This window comes from Mustela erminea, chromosome 10 (assembly GCF_009829155.1).
Source record: "Mustela erminea isolate mMusErm1 chromosome 10, mMusErm1.Pri, whole genome shotgun sequence".
NCBI classification, from domain to species: domain Eukaryota; kingdom Metazoa; phylum Chordata; class Mammalia; order Carnivora; family Mustelidae; genus Mustela; species Mustela erminea.
The window spans coordinates 66,362-93,034 of NC_045623.1; the positions used below are offsets into that span (position 1 = coordinate 66,362).

The following is a 26,673-nucleotide window of genomic DNA, read 5'->3' on the forward strand; positions in this document are numbered from 1 at the left end:
TGAGGCTTGAAGCCCTGTGTTGGGCTCCACGCTAGCCATGGAGATTCCTTAAAAAGGAATAGGGAAAGAAGCTAAACCCTTCACTGGACGTTAAAGTTCTGCCATAAGTAATTGGACCTTTTCCTCGGAATGTCCCTTATGTAGCCTGAGAGAATATTAATCCCATGGTGTGAAAATGGGTTGGGCCATGACTTCACCCTCCCCTCCAAACTTTTTTCTTTTTCTAATTCCCTTTTTTCCTACTCTAATGATTCCTTTCTTTCCTGAGACTCTTTAGAAGAACACATACAAGATGGCCTTTGTAAAGTCTTATTCCTGTCCCAGCAAAGGTAACCCAACAGCCCCACACACCCACTGGCTTCCTCATGTTTGGAAGTTTCCTCTGCACTTTGCAGAGACCAATGGAAAGGTCGTGAGGCCTGTATTCCAATCCCAGGCTTGTCACTAACTGGCTCTGTGGCCTTGGCCCATCCATCTGTAAGAGGTGGCAGTAGGGGCTGTTGGAGCTCCCTGCTGATGGGGCCCCTCCCTCTCCTCATTAAGTACATGGGACATGAACTGAACAGGGGGCTTCCCTGCATTACATCCTCTCCTTCCTACAACAGGCTGTTTCTTCATGGGCGTGTTTCATACTAAGTGCTTCGGTTCCTGGGAGGTCACAGAAGCCATCTTTTTGTTCCAAGTGAACTAGGGAGTGGACTGGCAAGTGAAGAGGGAGTGTGCAATCTGAGCACCTCATGTGCAGTGGCTCTGAGCACAGTTGTCTCCTGCCCAAGGTGATGGGAAACTTCCCTCTCACCTGGTGCCATGAGGGGCTCCTCAAGTCCACACCCCCTCCCCTGGGCTTATCCTTCTGACAGGCTCTTGCTGAGCTCCTGGCTCAGCACCCCCTCCTAGTGATCACTGCAGTTCAGGGAGCCACCAGCAGAACCTGATACTAGGTTCTCACCTTATCATATTTCTGTCTCCAGGTGAAGTCCCTAAGGGCGCTGCCATGCACCCCGGTCTTGTGACCCTTGCCTTCCAGGAGCCCCGGAAGAAAAGGAACCACTGGAGGTCCTTCAAACAGCAGGAAGACTGGGCCTTCCCCACTTTGGTGCAGATTCTCAATCTGCTGAGGAGACTTGGAGCCCAGTCCTCCACACCTGCCAGAGGGTCCCATCCTCTTCCCGGTGGAGGAGGATGAAGGGCAGCCAGCCTCTCCTGTGGCTGAGGAACACCACCCACCCGGGGCTGCTCATCCAAGCATTGGTCTGTAGAGGAGCTCCTGACAATGCTTCTGCACACCTCACTGGCCTGGGAACTGGCCACAGCCAGTCCTTGCTCCAATGCCTGCCCGAAGACGGTCAGCTCAGGGAACACAGGACCCTGCTTCCTACAGATGGGACCTCTGATCCCCACACAGGAGCTCCTCAGCCCGTTCCAAAGCCCATGAGTGACAGCAGTGCCCTGAGGTCCAGTAGGCCTCAGCCAGCACAACTCCCAGATCCATGCTTCCCTGGGTCTGGCTTAGCCCGGCCAACTTTTGGCTGGGCATCCTTCTACACCACGGCTCCTGAGTGCTTCAAATGTTCCTGGTGAAAGCAGTGGCTTCCCATGTGCCATCTCCTGCCTAGCCTAGCACCTCCTAGTTCCCTTCTTTTATGATCTCCAAAGTGTGGCCACCTCAGTCTGAATACACCGTTCCCTTTCATCACCCTAACTCCTCTCTGGGGAACTCGGGCTCAGGGCCAGCCCAAGCCCATTGAAAGTCCTGTACAACAAACCAGTGATCATTTTTAAGTGGCAACCAAGAAGCCCCAGTTGTGTCCTGACAGTGTTCTAGAAGGCGTGTACGTGTGTATAAATGTACGACAGATATTTATATGTGTTGCTATAGTAATTTGTCGAGGGCAACATAAGTGGCGGATGGGGTCTGTTAGAGGAAATTAAACGCAGTCCTTTTGGCGGCTATGAAAGTAAAATGTGTACAAAGAAGTAAAAGGTTTTTCTTCACCTGCTCTGTTTCTGATTTTGGCACCAGTCTCTAGGCTGAGCATGTAAGAGTAGGAAAGACACATTGTCCCTAAGAAGGTCATAGACTACTGTTGAAGTCTAAGTTTAAAAGGAGTTTTGCCTTCTCCATCACTTTTTAAGAATCCCCAATCTAAAAATATTAGAGAGTGGTTCTTAGGTTTGGAGAGCCTTAGAATCAGCAGTGGAGATCATAGGAGCCATTTCCTGGATTCCAATCCCAAGTATTTCATTGGTGGGTGGCCCAAGAATCTGCATTTCTTACACAAATACCCCCAGGTGATTCTTTTTTCTTTTTTTTTTTCCTTTTTGGTTTCAGAGGTTTTTTGTGTGTGTTTTTGGTTTTTTTTTTTAGCCTTTAAAAAAAAAAAAATTCTTTACAGTGTTCCAAATTCATTGTTTATGCACCACACCCAGTGGTCCATGCAATGCATGCCCTCCATAATAGCCACCACCAGGCTAACACAGCATTCCACCCCCCTCCCCTCCAAAACCCTCAGACTGTTTCTCAAAGTGACAGTCTCTTATGGTTCATCTCCCTCTCCAATTTTCCCCAACTCCCGTCTCCTCTCCAGCTCCCCATGCCCTTCATGTTATTCCTTATGCTTCACAAATAAGTGAAACCACTAATTGACTCTGCTTGACTTATTTCACTCAGCATAATCTCCTCCAGTCCCATCCTAAGTCATCCTTCCTGATGGAGACATTATACTCCATAGAGTATATGGACCATGTCTTTCTTATCCATTCATCCGTTGAAGGGCATCTTGGTTCTTTCCAGTTTGGCGACTGTGGCCATTGCTGCTATGAACATTGGGGTACAGATGGCCCTTCTTTTCACCATCTGTATCTTACCCCAGGTGATTCTGATGCAGACCACAGTTTAAAACTGTTCTTCTCCAACACTGACCCAAAATTATAGAGTTGTTTCACTTCGATTGATAACCTTTCTCTGAAAAGTGTATAAGTCCTCCATAAATGTTGGCACAGAGATCTGCAAATATTCCTTGGGAAGAGTCCTTAGTTATGTTCTTTTACTTTCCAAGAATTACTATAAAGCTATCACTCCACAATTATTCCAGACAACAAACAAAACCCTCAAATAGTATCTCACAACCATCACCACCACAGTGACCAGTAACAGAAAGACCCAAGAAAAGACTCCCACCTGAGGTAAGGATGCCCCCTATTTTATTAGTTGATGGAGTGACTCCACATCAGCTCTCCCACTCTGTTGTTCAAGTATTTCCACGGAGGCCTTTAGCTGTCAATACAGAGGAACTCACTGGCCCAATCGGCTGAATGTTGGTAAGCTATTAAGGCAAAGAAACCAAGCGTGAGACCATGTCGCCCTGTGGATATTCCAGGATCCCAGCGATTCCTCTTCCATCCCTGTGCCACCAGGGCTGCTGCACTCTGATGGGATAGTCAGTAATCAGTGAAGAACTCAGATACTGCTTCTACAAAATTCATTTTAAGTACATAACATTTAGGAAAGCAACAGCGTATGATATCATACTAACCTCACTCCACTCAGGATCCAGTCATAGATCAGGTGCTTTTCACCCTTTGTGAAAGGCTGAAAAGTAGCTTCGTGCCTTAAGAGAACTCGTTACAACAAAAATGTACCTCTGATGGGAACATTGTCCAATATTCACCTCTTTGTAAGTTATGTCCTAACCCTTCCTGTGAGAGTAACAGAGCCCACTCTTGAAATGTCTTTCTGTGTGGCCACCAATGTGGCCATTTCACTTGGCATAATTCCCATAAGAACCTGGCTGAGCCCATGCAGGGAGCAGACTGTGAATCCCACAGAAAAGAATGGAAAGAAAAAAGATGGCAGGTGATGAGGAGAGCAAATGCCAGTGAAATGTAAGTAATAGTAAATTTCCTTACAGTCTCTTTTAACACCTAAAAATCCCTTTGGAAAAGTCTGTATCTCCACCCTCCACCCCCAACATACAGTATATGATCAATCACTCCTCAAAATCCCAGGGCACCTCTTCCTGTCCAGGAGTCCTGTCCCTGAACTTTAATAAAAACATGTTTTTTGCCCTGAAGACGCCTCAAAAATTATTTCTTGACCATTTGTTCCTGGCCCACATCATATCAGCAGGTACCTAAAAGTAAGACAAAAGCACAAATAAAACTAGCTCTTGTCCTGTGGACCTAAGACAGAAAACCTGCAATCTGAGAGGTTTGAATTGGTGGCGAGGAGACCCCTGACGTCATGGATGGGGCATGTCTGATGTAAATCAGTTACCATTAGGCCACAGTTCTGGGCCAGAGAATTCCTGGGGCAGAGGATGTAGCAGTGCTGTAGCTTCCACTGTATTAGGGAGACTCCTGTGGAGGGTGAGGATGCTTGGGGCAGGAATGGCTGCTGAGGGTTTTGGGGTGTTGGTTGGCAAGTGAGCGTGTGTGCAGGGTGGACAGCGGGTGAGGCTAGTGTGGGGTGGAGGCAGAGGCGGAGAAGGTCATACTTACCCAGCAGGGGAGATAATATGATCAAGCAGGTTGTTTTGTCAGGATGAGGCTTGTCAATTGCACTGCCGATGTGCTGATCCCTGAGATTTCCCCAAATGTGGGAAACTCGACTCCATAATTTATGGTAGTGGGGGAACTGCGTTTGCCCTTTCCCCGGGTAATAGGTGTTCAATAACAGAATGTTCTGATTTTTAATTTTTTCTTACAGCTTTATCTTTTAAGAGAACGTTTATAGGTGTTGCTGTTTTAGCGGTACCACTTACTCAGTAAATGCGTGATTTATAACCCACTTAACTACATTGCTGGTTGATGGTCTTTCTCACCAGAGACACCCAAGAGTCCTCTATGCACAGTTTTCAGGAAAAGATTGGGCCTCTTGTTTTTCTTGAGCAGCGTGCCTGGTGTTCTTTAATATTTTGTGTGATTCTGCTTATGTTTTGGTGTCTTGCAGTCCCAGGATCCAGGCGAAGAAGGGGCTTTCTTTTTTTATTTGTTTGTTTTGTTTTAAATTAATTTATTTATTTTCAGAAAAACAGTATTCATTATTTTTATTCACCACACCCAGTGGTCCATGCAATCCGTGTCCTCTATAATACCCACGACCTTGTACCCCAACCTCCCACCCCCCCGCCACTTCAAACCCCTCAGATACTTTTTCAGAGTCCAGTCTTTCATGATTCACCTCCCCTTCCAATTTATCCCAACTCCCTTCTCCTCTCTAACACCCCTTGTCCTCCATGATATTTGTTATGCTCCACAAATAAGTGAAACCATATGATAATTGACTCTCTCTGCTTGACTTATTTCACTCAGCATAATCTCTTCCAGTCCCGTCCATGTTGCTACAAAAGTTGGGTATTCGTACTTTCTGATGGAGGCATAATACTCCATAGTGTATATGGACCACATTTCCTTATCCATTCATCCGTTGAAGGGCATCTTGGTTCTTTCCATAGTTTGGCGACCGTGGCCAATTGCTGCTATAAACATTGGGGTACAGATGGCCCTTCTTTTCACTACATCTGTATCTTTGAAGAAGGGGCTTTCTTTCACTCCCCAGGGAACACAAGCCAGAGTCTGTCCACCTCCGCTGTCCTCTGGCTCCCTTTTGCCACCAGCACCCTACAAAGCCTCACACAGTCCCCAGACTCCCTATCCTTAATCAGGCCACTTCTTACCCTTGGCAGCCTTCCTCCAGAGGGCCCTTCAGAGAATATAGGCCTTGGAACTTGACATGCTTTTGTTCATTTATTTAAGTTTATTTAAGCAATCTCTATACCCAGCGGAGGTGAGGGGATCCCGAGCTCAGGACTCCTAGATCCAGACTCTGGTGTTCTCTGGACTGAGCCAGCCCAACGACCCTTGATAGGCTTCTAAAGAGGCATATCTGCCTACTTGCAAAGGACCCATTCAGTTGGCACTATAGACATTTCCCAGACAGCAGGTTAGCTCTTGGGCAAGGAACGGTGGGCCTTCTGCTTGCTCTCAGGCTCAAGGGAAAACTGTCCTCACAGCTGTGTTGCTTTTTAAATCCAAGCTTGAAAGGGTTTCTGTGTTTGTGCTTTCACTGGAGCTGGGGCTTTTTCCCGTGTAAAAGCCTTTATTCAGAACCTACATTTATGCTTTCAAACTTTGATTTTTACTTGGGAGGGCACACCAATAGGGTCTTACAGGAAGTGGTTTATTCTTCTGGACCATTTAATAAATCATTAAAGATACACTCGAAATGTTTCCAAGTAATTTAAATGCATCACTAAACACTTTATATTACAGAAAACAAACAAACAAAAAATGCAGCAACCAACATGATAGCATTCACATTGTGTGGCATCCCATCTGATGGTTTGAGGTCTGCAGACAAGCAGGGGAAATGAACCTTCATGAGGAGATGGGTCACTTATCTGAAAATGAAATGATTCTCACTAAGGTGAGAATCACCAAAGGACAAAAAAGCGTTTGTTATAACTACATCCCATCAGTTCAAAACACTCAGCAGATACATGGAAAATGTAAAACAAAACAAAACAAAACAAACCCCCAATCTCACATTAAGAGATGAAAACCACAATGTCTAGGGTGCCTGGGTGGCTCAGTGGGTTAAATCCTCTGCCTTCCGCTCAAGTCATGATCCCATTGTCCAGCATCCTGGGATTGAGCCCCACATTGGGCTCTCTGCTCAGCAGAGAGCCTGCTTTCTCCCCCTGCCTCTCTTCCTACTTGTGATTTCTGTCTGTCAAATAAATAAATAAAATATATATATAAAAAAAGAAACCACAATATCTGAGAGGAAATGAATGCAAAGTGCTATAGAGAAGGCAGAAGAAAAAAGTTTGATAGGAATCCCACAGAATCTGCAGATCATGGTGTTGCCTTCTTAGTCACTTCAGTCCTTCCAATCGGTGAATATGGGATGTCTTTCCACTGGTTTAGGTTTTCTTTAATCTCTTGCAGCAATGTTTTGTAGTTTTCAGTGTACAGGTTTTGTGACTCCTTGAATCAATTATTCCTAGATACTATTCTGGTGGGTGCTGTTATAAATGGAATTTTTTTCTTAATTTCCTTTTCCGTTTGTTCATTGCTAGGGTTTAGAAACACTTGATTTTGTCTGTCTTATATCCTACAACTCTGCCGATTTAAGTTATAGACTCTAGTAGCTGGGGTGTTTGTGGGTGTACTTAGTGTAACAGCCTTACAGATAACAAAAACACTTGATTAACACATATTTTATGTTGTTTGTATTACATACCTTATTCTTTCAATGCAGTGAGTTAGTGTAAAGAAAATGTCATTGAGAAAATCATGAGGAAGAGAAAATGTATTGACAGTACCATACTATATTTGTAAGAAAAGAAATCACCCCTACATTGTTCAGTACAATTCAAAACCTTGTTGTTCCCCAGTCAACTGTAGTTTTGTTGCTTCCTTTTCAAATGTTTCCCCTCACCTTCAGGTTGTTTTAAAACTTGATTTATAGTGGATACACCATGTGACCATCAGTTTCACATGACAAGATAGTGATTGGACAATTCTATAAATTATGGTATATTCACTACATGTGTAAGCTACTTCTGTCACCACGCAAAGCTGTTACTGTATCACCAAGTATATAATCTGACATCTATCCTCTTAATATTTTTTTAAATCTTCACTGTGGATGACGTTTTGACAGAGTGTAGAATTCTATCCCTGCCTCTCCCTCCACCACTACCATGGGCCTCCTTTGACTCTGCCAGAGAGAAGCAGTGACACACAGTAGGTTCCCCACTTTAGGTCACTGCAGCACCTGATCTTGGATGAGGATTCTCAGCCCAGGTCAGGGAAATACAGATTAGCAGGAAACCTTCTTCACAATCCCAGCTCCAATTTGAAGGACAAGGGTGCCCCTTCTAAGTCCCTGCAGAGATGGCTCAGCACCCAGAAGCTGGCCATATATAGATGGCCAGAAATGGGCAGATTCCCATAAACCAGCCCAAACTGTTCCATTTAGACTTAGAAGAATTCTAATAGCAGCACGGGCTCTTTTCCCTATTCTGATGGGGGGAGGGGAGCCTCAGTGCCAGTGCAGGAAGAGCATCAATTATGTCATTGTCTTTGTCTGTTACCCTAAAAGTTGATGGGTAGAGCTTAAACAACAGACCAAACATACTTCTATCTATCCAGGGGCATCTGGGAGACTCAGTAGATTAAACGTCTGCCTTCAGCTCAGGTCATGATCCCAGAGTCCAGGGATGGACCCCCATGAGTCTCCCCAAACCTGCTTCTCCCTTTCCTTCTGCAGCATCCCCTGCTTGTTCTCTCTCTTTCTCTCTCACTGTCAAATAAATGAATATATAAATAAATGTATAAATAAATCTTAAAAAACAATCTTTCCAGATCTTTCCAGCTGCTTTCATGTGCACTACAGCCCTCACATCCTCCCCAAATCTCCAGGGAGCAGCTTCCCCCCTTCTTTGCCTCCTGCCCCTTGATCTACTTGTGCCACCTGGAAGTCTTCCCCCTTAAGTCATCTGCCCCCTTGTGGAGTCCAGGGGAACTGAGGGGGCCAGAGGCTGAAGATACAAGGCCCTGAATCCCTGACTCTGGCTGTGACCTTGGACACCAGGCTCTAAACCACCAACTGCTCCACCCAGGATGTGGCAACTCACCAGCCAGTGTTTGCCTGGGGACCCCAGGACACACTGAGCTGGGACTGTCACCTTTCTTTTTTTTTAGGTGAAATTTACATACATTGTAGGATGTCCCTACAATGACAGTGTTGTTCAGCTAGGACCCTAGTTTGTTTTAGAGGCTTCGTTCTCCCCACACCTCCTCCAGCCCCTCTGCAGACAATTTTCACTCCCTTATCCATCCCCAAGCAATGCTGATCTGCTTTCTGTCTCTATACATGGCTCCTTTCTGGACATTGTACATAAATCGAATGAGACAGTATGTAGTCCTTGGCGACTGGCTTCTTTCACTTGGCATGCTTTTCAGGGTCCTTCATGCTGTAGCTTCAATCAGATTTCTCTCCTATTGTTGCTGAGTAGAATTCCATGGAACATATGGGCCACCTTTTGTTCATTCACCAGTCAGTGGCCCTTTGTGTTGCTGTCAGCTTTTTCCTATTGTGTTGCTGTCAGCTTTTTCCTATTTTCATGCTGACCCAAAGGTTTCTGAATCAGGCTTGAGTGAACAAATGTTCTTAGTTGTCTCAGATAGAAGTCTGGTTGTGGAATTGCTGGGTCTATGGGAAGCTTGTGCTGAACTCTTAAGAACTCTCCAAGTGGCTTCCAATGTGTCTCTTTCATTTTCGTTCTCCCTAGCAATCTAGGAGGGTACACTTTCCCCATGATCTCAGCAACACTTGGTATTGTCTTTTTTTTTTTTTTTTTGGATATATCGTCTTTTTATTGGTGTCAATGCACACATATGCATATTTCAGTGGATGGAGATAAAGTAGCTTTCATTCACATTTGGCATATATATAAAACTGTGTATTTTATTTTATTTTTTAGTTTATTTTTTATTTTCAGCATAACAGTATTCATTATTTTTGCACCACACCCAGTGCTCCATGCAATCCGTGCCCTCTATAATAACACCTGGTACCCCGACCTCCCACCCCCCGCCCCTTCAAAACCCTCAGATTGTTTTTCAGAGTCCATAGTCTCTCATGGTTCACCTCCCCTTCCAATTTCCCCCAACTCCCTTCTCCTCTCTAACTCCCCATGTCCTCCATGCTATTTATTATGCTCCACAAATAAGTGAAACCATATGATAATTTACTCTCTCTGCTTGACTTATTTCACTCAGCATAATCTCTTCCAGTTCTGTCCATGTTGCTACAAAAGCTGGGTATTCGTCCTTTCTGATGGAGGCATAATACTCCATAGTGTATATGGACCACATCTTCCTTATCCATTCGTCCGTTGAAGGGCATCTTGGTTCTTTCCACAGTTTGGCGACCGTGGCCATTGCTGCTATAAACATTGGGGTACAGATGGCCCTTGTTTTCACGACTTCTGTATCTTTGGGGTAAATACCCAGTAGTGCAATGGCAGGGTCATAGGGAAGCTCTATTTTTAATTTCTTGAGGAATCTCCACACTGTTCTCCAAAGAGGCTGCACCAACTTGCATCCCCACCAACAGTGGAAGAGTGTTCCCTTTTCTCCACATCCCCTCCAACACATGTTGTTTCCTGTCTTGCTAATTTTGGCCATTCTACTTGGTGTAAGGTGATATCTCAATTTAGTTTTAATTTGAATCTCCCTGATGGCTAGTGATGATGAACATTTTTTCATGTGTCTGATAGCCATTTTTATGTCTTCATTGGAGAAGTGTCTGTCCATATCTTCTGCCCATTTTTTTTTTTTTTTTATCAGAATCGCACTTGTTAGTGTAAACTGGTCCCTGGTTTTACATGCACTGCTCTGTGGACTAGTAACATTGATGACCTTTGTCTGTGCTTATGAACCATTTATGTGTCTTCTCTGGTTATGATCTCAGGGCCCTGGGATCGAGCTGCACACCAAGCTCCCTGCTCAGCGGGATGCCTGCTTCTCCCTGTCTCATGCCTCCTGCTTGTGTTCTCTCTCTCCTTGTGTGTCTCACTCTCTGTCAAATAAATAAATAAAAATTTTTAAAAAGATAAAAAAAGAAAACTTAGAGATAACATGTTTCTTCTGGCTCAGAGCATGTCATACTGTGGGAAGCAGGTTCCTGCAGTTAGTGTTGCTGGGGTCTCAGGTGCTTTGCTGGTACCTCAAAATTTGACCCTTGAAAATGTGAGTAAAACTTGACATGGGGTACGATTTATGATTTGGGGCGAATGATTTGGCAATACAAACCTTTATGTCATCCCCATATTGGTTGGATGTGGTCTTATGCAAGTCTCTGATGTTTTCTGAAATACTTGCCATTGGCCAAAGTTAAAGCAGGATAATCTGTGTACAGAGTGACTGGTGGGTCATGGATTTTGTGGCCATGATGGCTAAGTTTGTTTCTGAGTTATCTTCCAAAACCATGTATCATGCCTTTGCACGTGCCCATTTGCAACTCAAAATGCCCAAAGGCATATTGGCCTGCTTCTTTGTGGTCCTTGTCATCAATTCCCTGGAAGTTCAGGATCACGACAGCTCTCAACCTATTTTTTTTAAGATTTTATTTATGTAACTGACAGAGACACAGAGAGAGAATACAAGGAAGGGGAGCAGCATTGAAGAGGTTGAAGCAGGCTCTCCACCAAGCATGGAGCACAACATGGGGCTCAATCCCAGGACCCAGGGATCATGACCCCAGCTAAGGGCAGATGCTTAACTGACTTAGCCACACAGGCACCCCCCAGCTCTTACTAAATCCCAAACCTCATCTGTCATAACTCAGTATCTTGTTTTATACAATTTCCATAGGCAGGGTCTGCAACTCAGGGCAATTATTTGAAAGCAGTAGAGGGGACAGGGACTGGAGCTCTTGCAAAAGAAATGACCCCTAATCAGGAGACAGATCAGTCATCTGAACAGAACCCAAAGCTGATGCAGATGGGAGAACCACCAGAAAAGGACAAGAAAACATTTATTATAACAGTTTTCCATCACTTGAAAATGAAAAATAGATAAATGGAAAATATGAACAAGACCCTATCTTTAAGAGATGAGAACGACAAAGTCTGAAAGGTAGTGTACACCAAAAGACTGACAGCATTAGAAAGTGCAGAGTAAAAATATTGATAGAACCGTATTGACTCTGAAGAACCCTGTGTAGTTTTGTTGTAGGAATACAGTCAGTCATCCACACATGCACACAGTGGTTTTTTCCATTAGGTCGTTAATCTCCTACAGCAGTGTTTTATACATTTCACTGAACAAGTCTCACTTCTCCTACATTGAATTTATGCCTAAACATTTTACTGTTTTCAGTGATATTGTAAATGGAATTGCTTCTTAATTTCCTTCTCATGTTATTCAGTGGTAGTGAATAGAAACTCAAGTGATGTTTGTACATACAGTACCCTGCAACCTTATGGAATGGGTTTATGGACTCTAATATTTTTGTGAAGAATACAGGGTTAAAGGTGCTGACTCTCAAGGTTAAAAATCTGTGTATAACTTTTGACTCCTCCAAGACTGAACTACTAATAGTCACCTGTTGACTGGAACCCTTACAGAAAATATAAGGAAATGATTAACTGCTAATTTGCAAGTTAATGGATTCTACACTGTATTCATAAAATAAAGTAAGCTAGAGGGAAAACATGTCATAACGAAGAGTACATATATTTAGAGTAATATGCTTTGTTTGTAAAAAATGCACCTGTAAGTGTACACTGGTATTCCAATCTGTGGTGTATAAGATCGACTGTAGTTTTCTTTCTTCCTTCCCACACTTCTATTTTCTCACTTTCCATTTTGAAAGATATTCTGGCTGGGCATAGAATTCTACCCTTCTGCCTCAGGCCACCCCTGCATTTTTCCAGGAGAGAGGAGGAGTGACAAATGGGAAGTCACCTCAGCCCCAAAGTCTTGGATCAGCATCCATAGGGATAGAAAGAATAGTAAGAGCCCTTGTTCTTTGCACACCTGCTCTAACTGAAAGGACAACAGAGTCCCCAGAAGCCCTGGCAATGAGTGCTCAGGGCTCTGGAGTGGCCCCAGCAAGAGGCCAGAGACAATATCTCCTCTCATATTCCCAACTTCCTTCTCTCTTTCCCCCCACACTTCATGTTGCCAACCTCCCACCCACCCCCATCCTCTTGCTCCTTTTCAGCATTCCATGAGCATGCCTCTCCCTGCCACCAATATCCCAGGCTAATGCAGAAGAACCCTTCTGGGTGGGGAGCTCAGTATTGTTCCAAGTGTTGTACTCTAGATATTTCTCCTATGCTTGCTTGAATCTAAATCAGCTGCATGTCACATATTTGCAAACACTTTTGCCAACAATAAAATAGTGGAGGGTGTCTGTGTGTGTATGTTGCCTTGGAAATCGTAAGGTGCTGCATCAGGAATCTGGAGTTCCTTCTCTCAGGAAACGAGAGGGGAATTATCTTGGTCCTTGCAGATCAAGAGTCATTCTAGGCGTGAGAGAATTCTTAATGTTGGCTGACACTTCCCAAGATTAACCCAGAGACCCTTTACTTTTAGTATTTGTTGGGTTTCCCACATATGGTCAGAGGTCCACTGGCAGACAAAAGTTAGCACTTGAGTATAGAAGTAGACCAAGAAACAGAATATTCCCTAGATGACCACATTACTCTCTGCCCTCACTGCAGTCTCTCTGAAAATGGAAATGGGAAATTGAAAGAGCTTGCATTCAGTACTGGTTAGGACAAAAAGTAGAACAGTGTGGGAAGAGTTCAAGTTATTATATTCTTAGACTCTCTTTGAGGGCATGTGGAAACTCTACTGAAAAGTTTTCTGGGCTGTGCCCATGGGCAGGAGGGGTTAATGGAGACTACAATTACAGAACTCAGTGTAATTTTTAAAAAAATTTTTTTAAGATTTTATTTATTTATTTGACACTCAGAAATTGCAAGTAGGCAGAGAGGCAGGCAGAGAGAGAGGAGGAAGCAGGCTCCCCGCTGAGCAGAGAGCGCAATGTGGGGCTTGATCCCTGGACCCTGGGATCATGACCTGAGCCAAAGGCAGAGGCTTTAACCCACTGAGCTACTCAGGCACCCCCACAACTCAATATAATTTAATAACGTAATATCTTTCCCACTTCACAGGGTTTTTCTTTCATTTTGTCTGATGCCAGGACTGAATCTAAACATATTTGTAAAAACAAGTTTATATGAAAAAAAGTGTGGCCTGAATATAAACATATCTATAAAAAAAAAGTTTATATTTTAAAAAAAGTGTAAAAAACTTAGACCACTAATTTTTAAAAATTTATTTATTTTTTATTTTTATTTTTTATAAACATATAACGTATTTTTATCCCCAGGGGTACAGGTCTGTGAATCACCAGGTTTACACACTTCACAGCACTCACCATAGCACATACCCTCCCCAATGTCCATAACCCCACCTCCCCTCTTCTGACCCTCCTCCCCCCACCAACCCTCGGTTTGTTTTGTGAGATTAAGAGTCACTTATGGTTTGTCTCCCTCCTGATCCCATCATGTTTCATTTATTCTTCTCCTACCCCCTAAACCCCCCATGTTGCATCTCCACTTTCTCATATCAGGGAGCTCATGTGATAGTTGTTTTTTTCCTGTTGACTTATTTCACTAAGCATGATACCCTCTAGTTCCATCCACGTTGTTTCAAAAGGCAAGATTTCATTTGGATGGCTGCATAGTATTCCATTTCCACACCACTAAATTTTATGATACTATTTCCTAATGGTGCTCTAGGCTGGCTTATGACTGCACGTAGCCACATCATGGCTGACTCTGAATGCAGCCCCTTTCTAGGCATGTGTATACTTGTCCTTAGCCCCACCTGCAGGTTAAGCATCCCTCTGAGCTGGGTGCATCACTGGTGGAAGGATGTTGGTTAAATAGGTAATAAAGGGAAATGGGGGTATGGGGAGCCAACAAAAACAAAGCATGCTCATAAGTGGGTGGGGTCCAGAGATGATCATCTTATTTCTTCTAACAATATGCATAGCTCTCTGTCAGAAATCTGGCACTGACAAAAGAGCAATGCTGGGAGAAACCAGTGTACCCTTTGTCAGGAAATGAACTTGAATTCCTGCTGATTTATAAGCGGTGCCTTAAAACTCCCCCTAGAGAATTTGGGAAAGAGAGAAGAAACTGTGTTCCTTTTAGGTGTTATGATTTCCCTTAATTGGGGCTGGCTAGGGAAACAAATGTGTTCTGGCAGAGTATCTGGGAGAAGATATTTGTAAATGACATATCAGATAAAGAGCTAGTATCCAAAATCTATAAAGAAGTTGTCAAACTCAACACCCAAAGAACAAATGATCCCATCAGAAATTGTCAGAGGACATAAACAGACATTTCTGCAAAGAGGACACCAAGATGGCCAACAGACACATGAAAAAGTGCTCCACATCCTTCGGCATCAGAGAAATAAAAATCAAAAGCGGAATGAGATACCACCTCATGCCAGTCAGAATGGCTAAAATTAACAAGTCAGGAAATGACAGATGCTGGCGAGGGAGAAAGGGGAACCCTCCTCCACTGTTGGCAGGAATGCAAACTGGTGCAGCCACACTGAAAAACAGCATGGAGGTTCCACAAAAAGTTGAAAATAGAGCTACCCTGGGGGAGACAAGATGGTGGGGAAGTAGGAGGAGGCGCCTTTCAACCTGTACCCTAAAGTGAGCTGATTACCTTCCAAAGAACTCCAATCACCCACGAAATCAGCCTGAGATCAGAATTATACACGTCTGGATCTGTACAGGAGCAGAAGACGCCAGTGGGCAGGTAAAGCAGAGTGGGAACAGAGGACTGATATCGGAAAATAAACAAAAGGGGAGGGAGCCACCAGAGGCGACCGGCTGGAAAGTAATACCCCTAATAGGAGGGAAAGTGCCCTGCGTCTGGGGACCAGCATTAACTTGGAGACTCGTTGAAAGCACTCCAAAAGAGCAAAGAATCATGCGGGGGGGATTGTGGGAATCGGGGCAGCTATGGACAGGGGCTTAAGTCCCCGGTCCCAGGACAGCCTCCCCTGGCGTTGAGCCAGAGAGAGTGTGGCGGAGAAACCAGGTCTTGGTCCCTAAGCCACCAACATTCCCGAGAATTCAAGGAATCCAGCTCCTGTGAGGGGCTGGGAGCATCGCCAGAGGACAGAATGCGCAAGCCCTGCTATACAGCCTGAGATGCGAGCGCCCTCATCCTCCCCTGAGAGAGGTACACAAAGGCCCAGCCAGGGCTCTTAAACTCACGCCATTGTTTCAGAGCCTAAGACGAATTCCCCAAACTCTCCCCTGAGAGAGGTGCACGAAGGCCCAGCCTCGTGCTTTCGGTCCTGAGCCCTGTTCTCAGAGCCTGAAACACCTGCGCGACCCACAGCCTACCCTGAAAGAGGTGCATGCAAGCCAGGAGCTCTTAGACCCAGAAAGACCAGGCATTCCCAGCCCCGGCCAACGGGAAAATCTCAGTGTGCAATCGCTTCCTTGAACCTCTCTGGCGGTCTGGAGCTGCCCAGACAGCCGCTGCTGCCATGGTTTTGGGTACAAGCAAAAGATCCTGTGTCCCCAGGGACCTCGACTTGGAACCTGCTCTGCCAGCGGCTAAGCGGGAACTTATTTGGGCTCTGCAGCCAGACTGAGGCTCCTCTCTGAGAGGGAGGTCAGGGTGCAGTTTGCTTTCCGCTAAAACTACAAAACCATCAAAAGCGGTCAAGGTGAGAGAAAAAAAAAAGTGAACAAACATAAAAACCACCAGAGAACAAAAGCCAGGAAAAAAAAGAGTTTCCCCAGAGCCCATCCCCTTGAGGGGGCGGGAGGACTTAACTCAGGAACATCATTGACTGAAAACCCACGTGGCAGGCCCCTCCCCCAGAAAACCAACAAAGAAAAAAAAAAGACTACTAGAGAACAACCACCACTACTTCATAGAACAACTTTTATTTTTAACCAACTCCCACTATTCTGGTTCATTTTTTTTTTTTACATAGATAATTTTTTAAACTATTTGCAATCACAGTGAGCTGTCGAGTGCATCAAATTCCATAATAATCTTCTAACCTGAACTTTTTGATACATAAACCTATGCTTTTCTTTTGTATTTCTATTTTTTGAAATTTTTTATACTTTTAGATTAGTTAAGTCTAGTTTTCCTTTTTATTTTTATTTTCTAATATTCATATAGAGTTAAACTTCAAAGTAATCCCATTTCCCCAATCAATACTACCCCAATAGGTAAACCAATTTTTAATCGCCCTTTATCTTAGGAAAGTTGAGTCATTTAACAAAGATACCAAGATACATACAGGAAAAATCAAAACAACCTTCCTCACCCACACTGAGAATTTTTAACCACTCTCCCATCTTTTTCTTCCACCAGTGTTTCTGTGTTTTTGTGTTTGTCCTGATAGTATATAAATCTTACACTTGGGGTCCTTTTTGACAAGGCTCTTCCTACCTTTGCATACACACACACACACACACACACACACACACGTGTGTGTGTGTGTGTGTGTGTGTATTTCTCTTGTCATATACGTTTATCAGTCTTTGTGTTTGTCTGTTTTTGTTTGTATACTTCATAAATCTTACCTTGGGGCCCATTTCAGCTGAACCTTCTCTTTTATCTTCCCTTTCTTTCCTGTCTCTAATTTTTTTTTCTTTTCTTTTTTCTCTCATTTGGGTGGGGAATCCTGATTGCTCAGAAATGTTCCAGGGTGCACCTTGACTGCACCACAGTTGATACATCCAGCCACATCCATTAGCCATCTCTCACCAAAATGAATAGGAGGAGGAATGCCCAACAGAAGAAAAATACAGAAGATGGGCCCTCTGCAAAAGAGCTAACAGCTATCAACATAGACAATATGTCAGAAAGAGAATTCCGGCTAAGAATTATCCAGGCAATAGCTAGGTTGGAGAAAGCCATGGATGACCAAACGGAATTGATTAGGGCCGAGCTGAAAGTGACCAGAGATGATGTCCACAATGTTAGGGCAAAGCTGAAAGCTACTAGGGATGAGGTTCACAATGCTCTCAATGAGTTCCAATCAATCTAAATTCTCTCAAAGCTAGAGTAACTGAGACAGAAGATAGAATTAGTGATCTGGAGAACAACCAGAGAAAGGATCAGGAGGAAGCCTGGAACAAACAGCTTAGAAGCCACAAAAATAGAAACAGGGAAATAAATGATGCCATGAAACGTTCAAAGGTCATGATTATTGGAATCCCTGAAGGGGAGGAGAAAGAAAGAATTCTAGAATATATAGTGGAACAAGTTCTTCAGGAAAATTTTCCCAGTCTTGCAAATGGAACCAGCGTTCATGTTCTAGAGGCGAAACGGTCTCCAAGGAAGATTATAGATTCCAGAAAAACATCAGGGCAACTGATAGTCAAACTGAGGAATCATAATTGCAGATAAAATCTCTTGAAAGCCGCTAGGACAAAGAGGCTCCTTACTTACAGAGAAAAGCCCATCAGAATAATGCCAGACCTATCCACAGAGATCTGGCAAGCCAGAAAGGCCTGGCAAGATATATTCAGGGCACTAAATGAGAATAACATGCAGCCAAGAATATTTTATCCAGCACGAATGACATTCAAAATGGATGGAGATAAAGAGATTCTAAGACCGGCAAGGCTTAGAAGACTATGCAACCACCAAGCCAACACTGCAGGAAATATTAACAAGGCGGTATATAAAAGAGGAAAAATCCTAAGAATAGCACTGAACAGAAATAGAGACAATCTACAGAAAGAAAGACTTCAAAGGTAACACGATGTCAATAAAAACATATCTATCAATAATCATTCTCAATGTGAATGGCCTAAATGCACCCATAAAATGGCACAGGGTTGCAGACTGGATAAAACGACAGTACCCATCCATATGTTGTCTACAAGAGACCCATTTTGAACCTAAGGATACACCCAGACTGAAAGTGAAGGGATGGAGAAGCATCTTTCATGCCAATGGGCCTCAAAAGAAGGCCAGGGTAGCGATTCTCATATCAGATAAATTAGATTTTAAACTGAAGTCTGTAGTCAGAGATACAGAAGGACACATCATTCTTAAAGGGACTATCTACCAAGATGATCTAACAATTGTAAATATCTATGGCCCCAATATGGGAGCAGCCAATTACATAAGAAAACTGTTAATCAAGATAAGGAGTCATATTGATATAGATACATTAATAGTAGGAGATCCTAACACGACTCTCTCAGAAATAGATGATCGAAGCAGAAAATCAATAAAGAAACAAGAGCATTGAATGACACATTGGACCAGATGGACCTCATAGATATATACAGAACATTCCACCCTAAAGCAACAGAATACTCATTCTTCCCAAGTGCACATGGAACCTTCTCCAGAATACCACATACTGGGTCCCAAATCAGGACTCAACAGATACCAAAAGACTGAGATTATTCCCTGCATATTCTCAGATCACAATGCTTTGAAACCGGAGCTCAATCACAAGGAAAAGTTCAGATGGAACTCAAACACCTGGACGCTAAAGACCGCCTTGCTTAAGAATGCTTGGATCAACCAGGAGATCAAAGAAGAACTTAAGCAATTCATGGAAACCAATGAGGACGAAGACACTTCAGTCCAAAACCTACGGGATACAGCAAAGGCGGCCCTAACGGGAAATACATAATCATCCAAGCCACCCTCAAAAACATTGAAAAATCCAGAATGCACCAGCTGTCTCTACCCCTTAAAAACTGAAGAATCAACAACAAACCAAATGAACTCCACACATAAGAAGGGAAATAATCAAGATTAGAGCTCAGAACAATGAGGTAGAAACCAGAGATACAGTAGAATGTATCAATGAAAAAAGAAGCTGGTTTTTTGAAAGAATCAATAAGATTGATAAACCATTGTCCACACTAATCCAAAAGAAAAGAGAGAACGACCAAATTCATAAAATTATGAATGAAAAGGGAGAGATCACAAATAACACCAAGGAAGTAGAAACAATCATCAGAAGTTATTATCAACAGTTATATGCTAATAAGCTAAGCAACCGACATGAAATGGATGCATTCCTGGAAAACAATAAACTCCCAAAATTGAACCAGGAAGAAATTGACAACCTGAATAGACCAATATCTAGTAACGAGATTGAAGCAGTGATCAAAAACCTCCCAAAAAACAAGAGCGAAGGACCTGATGGATTCCCTGGTGAATTCTACCAACCTTTCAAAGAAATAACACCTATTCTCCTGAAGCTGTTTCAAAAAATTGAAGCAGAAGGAAAACTTCCAGACTCTTTCTATGTAGCAAGCATTACCCTGATTCCCAAAACAGGCAGAGACCCTACCAAAAAGGAGAATTTCAGACCAATATCACTGATGAATATGGATGCCAAGATTCTCAACAAGGTCATAGCAAACAGGATCCAACAGCACATGAAAAAGATTATCTACCATGACCAGGTGGGATTCATTCCTGGACTACAAGGATGGTTCAACATTCGCAAATCAATCAATGTGATACAACAAATTAATATGAGAAGAGAGAAGAACTACATGATCCTCTCAATCGATGCAGAAAAAGCATTTGACAAAATTCAGCATCCGTTCCTGATTAAAACACTTCAAAGTATAGGGTTAGAGGGAATATTCCTGAACTTCATCAAATCTATCTATGAAAGACCCACAGCAAATATCATCCTCAATGGGAAAAAGCCTGAAGCCTTCCCGTTGAGATCAGGAACACAACAAGGATGCCCACTCTCACCACTCTTGTTCAACATAGTATTAGAAGTCCTAGCATCAGCAATCAGACAACAAAGGGAAATAAAAGGTATCCAAACTGGTAATGAAGAAGTCAAACTCTCTCTCTTTGCAGATGACATGATTCTTTATATGGAAAACCCAAAAGACTCCACCCCCAAACTGCTAGAACTCATACAGCAATTCAGCAACATGGCAGGATACAAAGTCAATGTACAGAAATCAGTGGTTTTCTTATACACTAACAATGAAAATACAGAAAGGGAAATTAGAGAATTGATTCCATTTACTATAGCAACAAGAACCATAAGATACCTGGGAATAAACCTAACCAAAGAGGTAAAGGATCTGTATTCGAGGAACTACAAAACACTCATGAAAGAAATTGAAGAAGACACAAAAAGATGGAAGATGATTCCATGCTCTTGGATTGGAAGAATGAACATTGTTAAAATGTCTCTACTGCTTAGAGCAATCTATACTTTTAATGCCATTCTGATCAAAATTCCAGCAGTATTCTTCAAAGAGCTGGAGCAAATAATTCAAAAATTTGTATGGAATCAGAAGAGACCCCAAATCGCTAAGGAAATGTTGAAAAAAAATAAAACTGGAGGCATCACGTTACCTGATTTCAAGCTTTACTACAAGCTGTGATCACCAAGATAGCATGGTATTGGCATAAAAACAGACACATAAACCAGTGGAACAGAGTAGAGAGTCCAGATATGGATCCTCAACTCTATGGGCAAATAATCAACAAAACAGGAAAAAATATACAGTGGAAAAAATCTCTTCAATAAATGGTGCTGGGAAAACTGGACAGCTATATGTAGAAGAATGAAACTCGACCATTCTCTTACACCGTACACAAAGATAAACTCAAAATGGATAAAAGACCTCAACATGAGACAGGAATCCATCAGAATCCTAGAGGAGAACATAGGCAGTAATCTCTTCGATATCAGCCACAGCAACCTCTTTCAAGATATGTCTCCAAAGGTAAAGGAAACAAAAGTGAAAATAAACTTTTGGGACTTCACCAAAATCAAAAGCTTCTGCACAACAAAGGAAACAGTCAACAAAACAAAGAGGCAACCCAAGGAATGGGAGAAGATATTTGCAAATGACAGTACAGACAAAAGGTTGATATCCAGGATCTACAAAGAACTCCTGAAACTCAACACACACAAAACAGACAATCATATTTAAAAAATGGGCAGCAGATATGAACAGACACTTCTCCAAGGAAGACAACAAATGGCTATCAGACATATGAAAAAATATTCATCATCATTAGCCCTCAGTGAGATTCAAATTAAAACCACATTGAGATATCACCTTACACCAGTTAGAATGGCCAAAATTAGCAAGACAGCAAACAACATGTGTTGGAGGGGATGTGGAGAATGGGGGACTCTCTTCCACTGTTGGTGGGAATGCAAGTTGGTGCAGCCTCTTTGGAGAACAGTGTGCAGATTCCTCAAGAAATTAGAAATAGAACTTCCCTATGACCCTGCAACTGCACTCCTGGGTATTTACTCCAAAGATATAGATGTCGTGAAAAGAAGGGCCATCTGTACCCCCAATGTTTATAGCAGCAATGGCTACAGTCGCAAAACTGTGTAAAGAACCAAAATGCCCTTCAACGGATGAATGGATAAGGAAGATGTGTTCCATATACACTATGGAGTGTTATGCCTCCATCAGAAAGAACTAATATCCAACTTTTGTAGCAACAGGATGGGACTGGAAGAGATTATGCTGAGTGAAATAAGTCAAGCAGAGAGAGTAAATTATCATATGGTTTCACTTATTTGTGGAGCATAACAAATAGCATGGAGGACATGGGGAGTTAGAGAGGAGAAGGGAGTTGGGGGAAATTGGAAGGGGAGGTGAACCATGAGAGACTATGGACTCTCAAAACAATCTGAGGGTTTTGAAGGGGCGGGGGGTGGGGAGGTCGGGAGATCCAGGCGGTGGGTATTGGAGAGGGCACAGATTGCATGGAGAACTGGGTGTGGTGCAAAAATAATGAATACTGTTATGCTGAAAATAAATAAAAAATAATTTAAAAAAGAATAATAAATTAAAAAAGAAAGAAAAAGAATTTATTAATATCATGTGGTTTCAGATGGAAGGGTCCCCTACCCCAGTCCTTCCTGACCTTAGTGTAGAACTCACTGCAGTAAGAATAGACATCTCCAACACTTATCCATCCTTGATCCCCCTAAGCCCACACTTACTTTGAAAACAGCCACTGTGAGGGCAGCTCCAAGGTCGAAGCTAGGGTTTTCTGGCAGAGCCTCATGGTCACATCCTTCTCCTTCTGGAACTGGTGCTTCCCAGCAGTACAATCAAATTATGCTTCATCATATGGGGCTCCTTAGCAGTGCACAGGTTCATTGTGGACTAAGTTACTCCCTAGTCCTCACTGATCAGGTCAGGCTGGTCCTTGCAGAGATGGCTCCTGCTGTATGCATTCCTCAGTTTCCCCTGACTTTTCTGAACTCGACGTGTCCCTGTTCTTACCTCCATTGGCAACCACTTGCCCCACCATTGCCTTATCCTTCTTTGGGTTATTCTCATCCCCCAAGCCTGCTGATGTTCTATCTTCCATCTGCTCCCTCCATACTCGGTTTTCAGTCTAGGTTAGGCTCAGGCTCCCACAGGGGACACACAGAGAAGGGCCCAAGTGAGATCTCAGCTGCAGTCCCCAGAGCTACTTAATGGGCACCTCAGATCGTCATGCACTCACAGAAACTGAGCAGGAAGGGAATTGGGAGAATGTGAATACCAATCTTACCTTACACATGAGGAAACTGAGGCCCAGAGATTTTAGGAGCCAGGGCAGGAGGTAGAACGTGGCCTCAGTGAAAGCTCTGGCTTCTCTGGACTGAGTTCAAGTAACAGAATGGCCCTGACTCTTCCCTTTAATATCTTTAAAAACAACAACAACAATAACAACAACAACAACAACAAAACCCACCCAGATATTGCCAGCTGCTCTCATGTGCTCTGCAGCCCTCACTTCCTCCCCGTATCTCTAAGCAGCTGGTTCCGCCTGTCTTTGCCTGCAACCCCCTTGTCTTGTGCCACTTGGAGGTCTCCTCCCTTAAGTGGTCTGCCCCCTTGTGGATTCCAGGGGAACTGCCAGGGCCAGAGGCCGAAGGCATAGGCCCTGATCCCTGAGTCCAGCTGGGAGGTCAGAAACCAGGCTCTAACTCACCATCTGCTGGGACTCCAGGATGTGGCACCTCACCAGGCAATGTTTGTCTGGGGACCCCAGAATCCACTAATGGGAGACTGTCACCTTCTTTCTTTCTTTTTTTTTTTTTTATAAAGTGAAATTTACATGCAAGTATTTCACCCATTATAAAAAGTATCCTAGAATGACAGAGTTGTTCAGCTAGGACCCGAGTTTGTTTTAGAGGCTTCCTTCACCTCCCCACACCTCCAGCCCCTCTGCAATTTTCGCTCCCTCCTCAAGCCGCAAACAATGCTGATCTGCTTTCTGTCTCTATACATGGCTTCTTTCTGGAGATTGTACATAAATCAAATGAGACAGTATGTAGTCCTTGGTGATTGGCTTCTTTCACTTAGCATGCTTTTCAGGGTCCTCCATGCTATAGCTTCAATCAGATTTCTCTCCTGTTGTTGCTGAGTAGAATTCCATGGTACAGATGGGCCACCTTTTGTTCATTCACCAGTCAGTGGTCCTTTGTGGTACTCTCAGGTTTTTCCTATTGCTTCAGATTAATGAATAGGCTTCAGGTTTGGCACACATCTTAGAGGCTATGGAGGTACTCACACAGAACATAGGTAGAGAGACACCATCATTGTGCCCTTCTTCTCCCTCACTATAGTTTGTCAGTATGTCCCAGAAAGAAGCTTAAACACTAGCCTAGAGTACTGATTTTTAAAACTGTTGGTCAGAGCACAACTCCAGATCTCATGCTTTGGTAGCCAGCAAGCCTTAAGCTTGTGGTCCCACAAAACTGTGTGTGTGTGTGTGTGTGTGTGTATGTATAGGTATGTGTGTGTGTGTGTGTGTGTGTGTGTGTATATATATATATATGTATATATATACATATATATATGTATTTTAAAAGCTGCTGTCTAAAGATCTGGCTTCCAGTTGGCTGGGTTTAGGTGTTAGCTGAGATATTCCCCTCTGGGACACTGATACATGCCCCTTGGGCACACCCTCAATGACTGGAAGCTATTAAAAATGAATTAGGTTGCTTGGAAAATCATAAAGGACCAAGAGACAACCAAGAACTAGGGAGAGGTTGAATGTCAAGGTTCATTTCTTAAAAGAAACATTCCTTCAAGACTGGGAGAGGTGACAGCTTCATTTAATACATAGAAACAAACACAAAGAGTGAAGCAAAATGAAAAAACAGGAATGTGTTCCGAATTTAAAAAAAAAAAATAAAACTCTCCCCACCAAAAAAAAACCTTAATGAAACAGAGATATACATAATTTGCCTGACGAAAAATTCAAAGGATCATAAAGATGCTTTCTGAATTTGGAAGAAGAATAGATTTAAAAAAAAGAGAAAATATAATAAAGCACCAAATGGAAGACATAGAGCTGAAGAAAGCAATAATTGAACCAAGAAGTACACTAAAGGGGTTCAAAAGCAGACTGGATGAAGCAGAATCATCAGTGAACTCAAAACAGTGCACTGGAGAGGGAACTGGAGATCACCCAATCAGAGCAGCAAAAAAAATAATGGAAACACACACACACACACACACACACACACACACAACAACAACAACAACAACAAAAAACAAAAACAAAAAAACAGAAGGTAGCCTGAGAGACTAACTGGAAACATCAGACTTAACATTCGTACTATGTCTGTTACAGAAGATGGAGAGAGAAAGGGATAGAAAATTTATCTAAGGAAATGAATGAAATAGCTGGAAATTTCCCTAACTCAGAGAAGGAAACAGACATAAAGTTCCAATTAAGATGAACCCTGAGACTCACAGGAAGACACTTCCTAATTAAAATGTCAAAAGTTAAAGACAAGGAGATAATCTCAAAAGCAGCAATTAAAAACTATAACAAGTATTAAAAAAAAAAAGGCTACAGAAGCTTTTCAGCAGAAGCTTTTCAGGCAGAAAGGAGTGGCACAATATATTCAAAGTGTTGAAAGGAAATAAACTTTCATCCAAAATACACCCAGCAAAATCATCATTCAGAATTGAAGAAAAAATAAAGAGTTTTCTGGACAAAGAAAACCTACGAGTTCATCTAAAACAGCATTACAAGAAATGTTAAAGGGACTTTTGTAGGCTGAAAACAAAAAGTGCAAATTCATAACAAGAAAACACAGGAAACCAAACTTGGAATTATCTGCATTAGTGGTTTTCACATAGCTCTGTGTCGGCAGAGAACAAGATCCAGATCACTAGGAACCTCCACCAGTGCAGCTTCCCTGTGAAATAGAGGGGAAAAACCCATACCCGAAACAGGGTCACCATATCGTAGGAGTGGGATTCCCTCTGTTTCCCCTGCACCAGGAACAGCTGAGCCATCACCAAAGAAGCCATAAGAATGAGGACCATTTCAATGTGCTTGGTTTCATGGCTATAGTGCTTGGTATGCATGCATGTGTATTCAACCCTCCATTGCTTCTCTCGGGAGAGGTGTGACATATCAACCTCATCCAGCTCCCATTCTCTAACAGTACCTTCTCCAACCTCCACTTCTACCACTGCCATCTTCACCAACAGTACAGATACCCCAAGGGTGGTTTATAAGTAAGTAGTTCTTGTTTATCTATAAAATAAGCTATGCCACTGGCATTCTTGGCTACATGGCTGTCATGTTTACCCTTTATGGTCTCTGTTATTCAAGATCAAACCAGAAGATGCCATGGACTTTGTTATTTCTCTTGTCTTCTATGGCCTCTACTATGTTATTCTTGAACAAGACTTTGTAGAAATGTGTGCAGACTACATGGCATCTACCATAGGGTTCTACAATGTCAGGCATGCCTACCAAACATCTCTCAGACAGTGTGTGTGCCATGTGTGGGCAGCAGATCTTTGTGGATGTCAGTGAAGAGGGCACCACCAAGAACATACACAGCATATATAAGCTGTCTTACAATCACGTATTCGTTGAGTTCTGCATTCTTGGCTGGTGCACTGTAAGAAGGAAACAGATGTGTCCCTACTGCAAACAGAAGATGAACCTCAAGAGAATGCTCAGCAATCCCTGGGAGAGGCCTCACTCATGTAGAGGCAACTGCTACACTGGCTTCGGTATTTGGCAGTCTAATATCATTGGCCTGGTGCAAGGCATCAACTATATCCTAGGCATGGAATAG

General features: G+C 43.0%; 1 protein-coding gene, 1 non-coding gene and 1 pseudogene across 2 annotated transcripts in view; all 3 read left to right on the top strand.

Annotated features, from left to right (window-relative positions):
• The window catches only part of LOC116567309 (myomegalin-like), a 65,441-nt gene extending 63,677 nt beyond the window's left edge, over window positions 1-1,764 (top strand). The window contains exon 5 of the mRNA XM_032302294.1: window positions 972-1,764. Coding sequence (XP_032158185.1) covers window positions 972-1,013 — 42 coding nt within the window. The 3' untranslated portion in view covers window positions 1,014-1,764. The remainder of the gene's footprint in view (window positions 1-971) is intronic.
• LOC116567310 lies at window positions 1,183-26,673 on the top strand (annotated as a pseudogene).
• LOC116568422 lies at window positions 4,493-4,657 on the top strand. Its single transcript, XR_004276627.1, has one exon. It is a non-coding gene; the product is annotated as a U1 spliceosomal RNA (small nuclear RNA).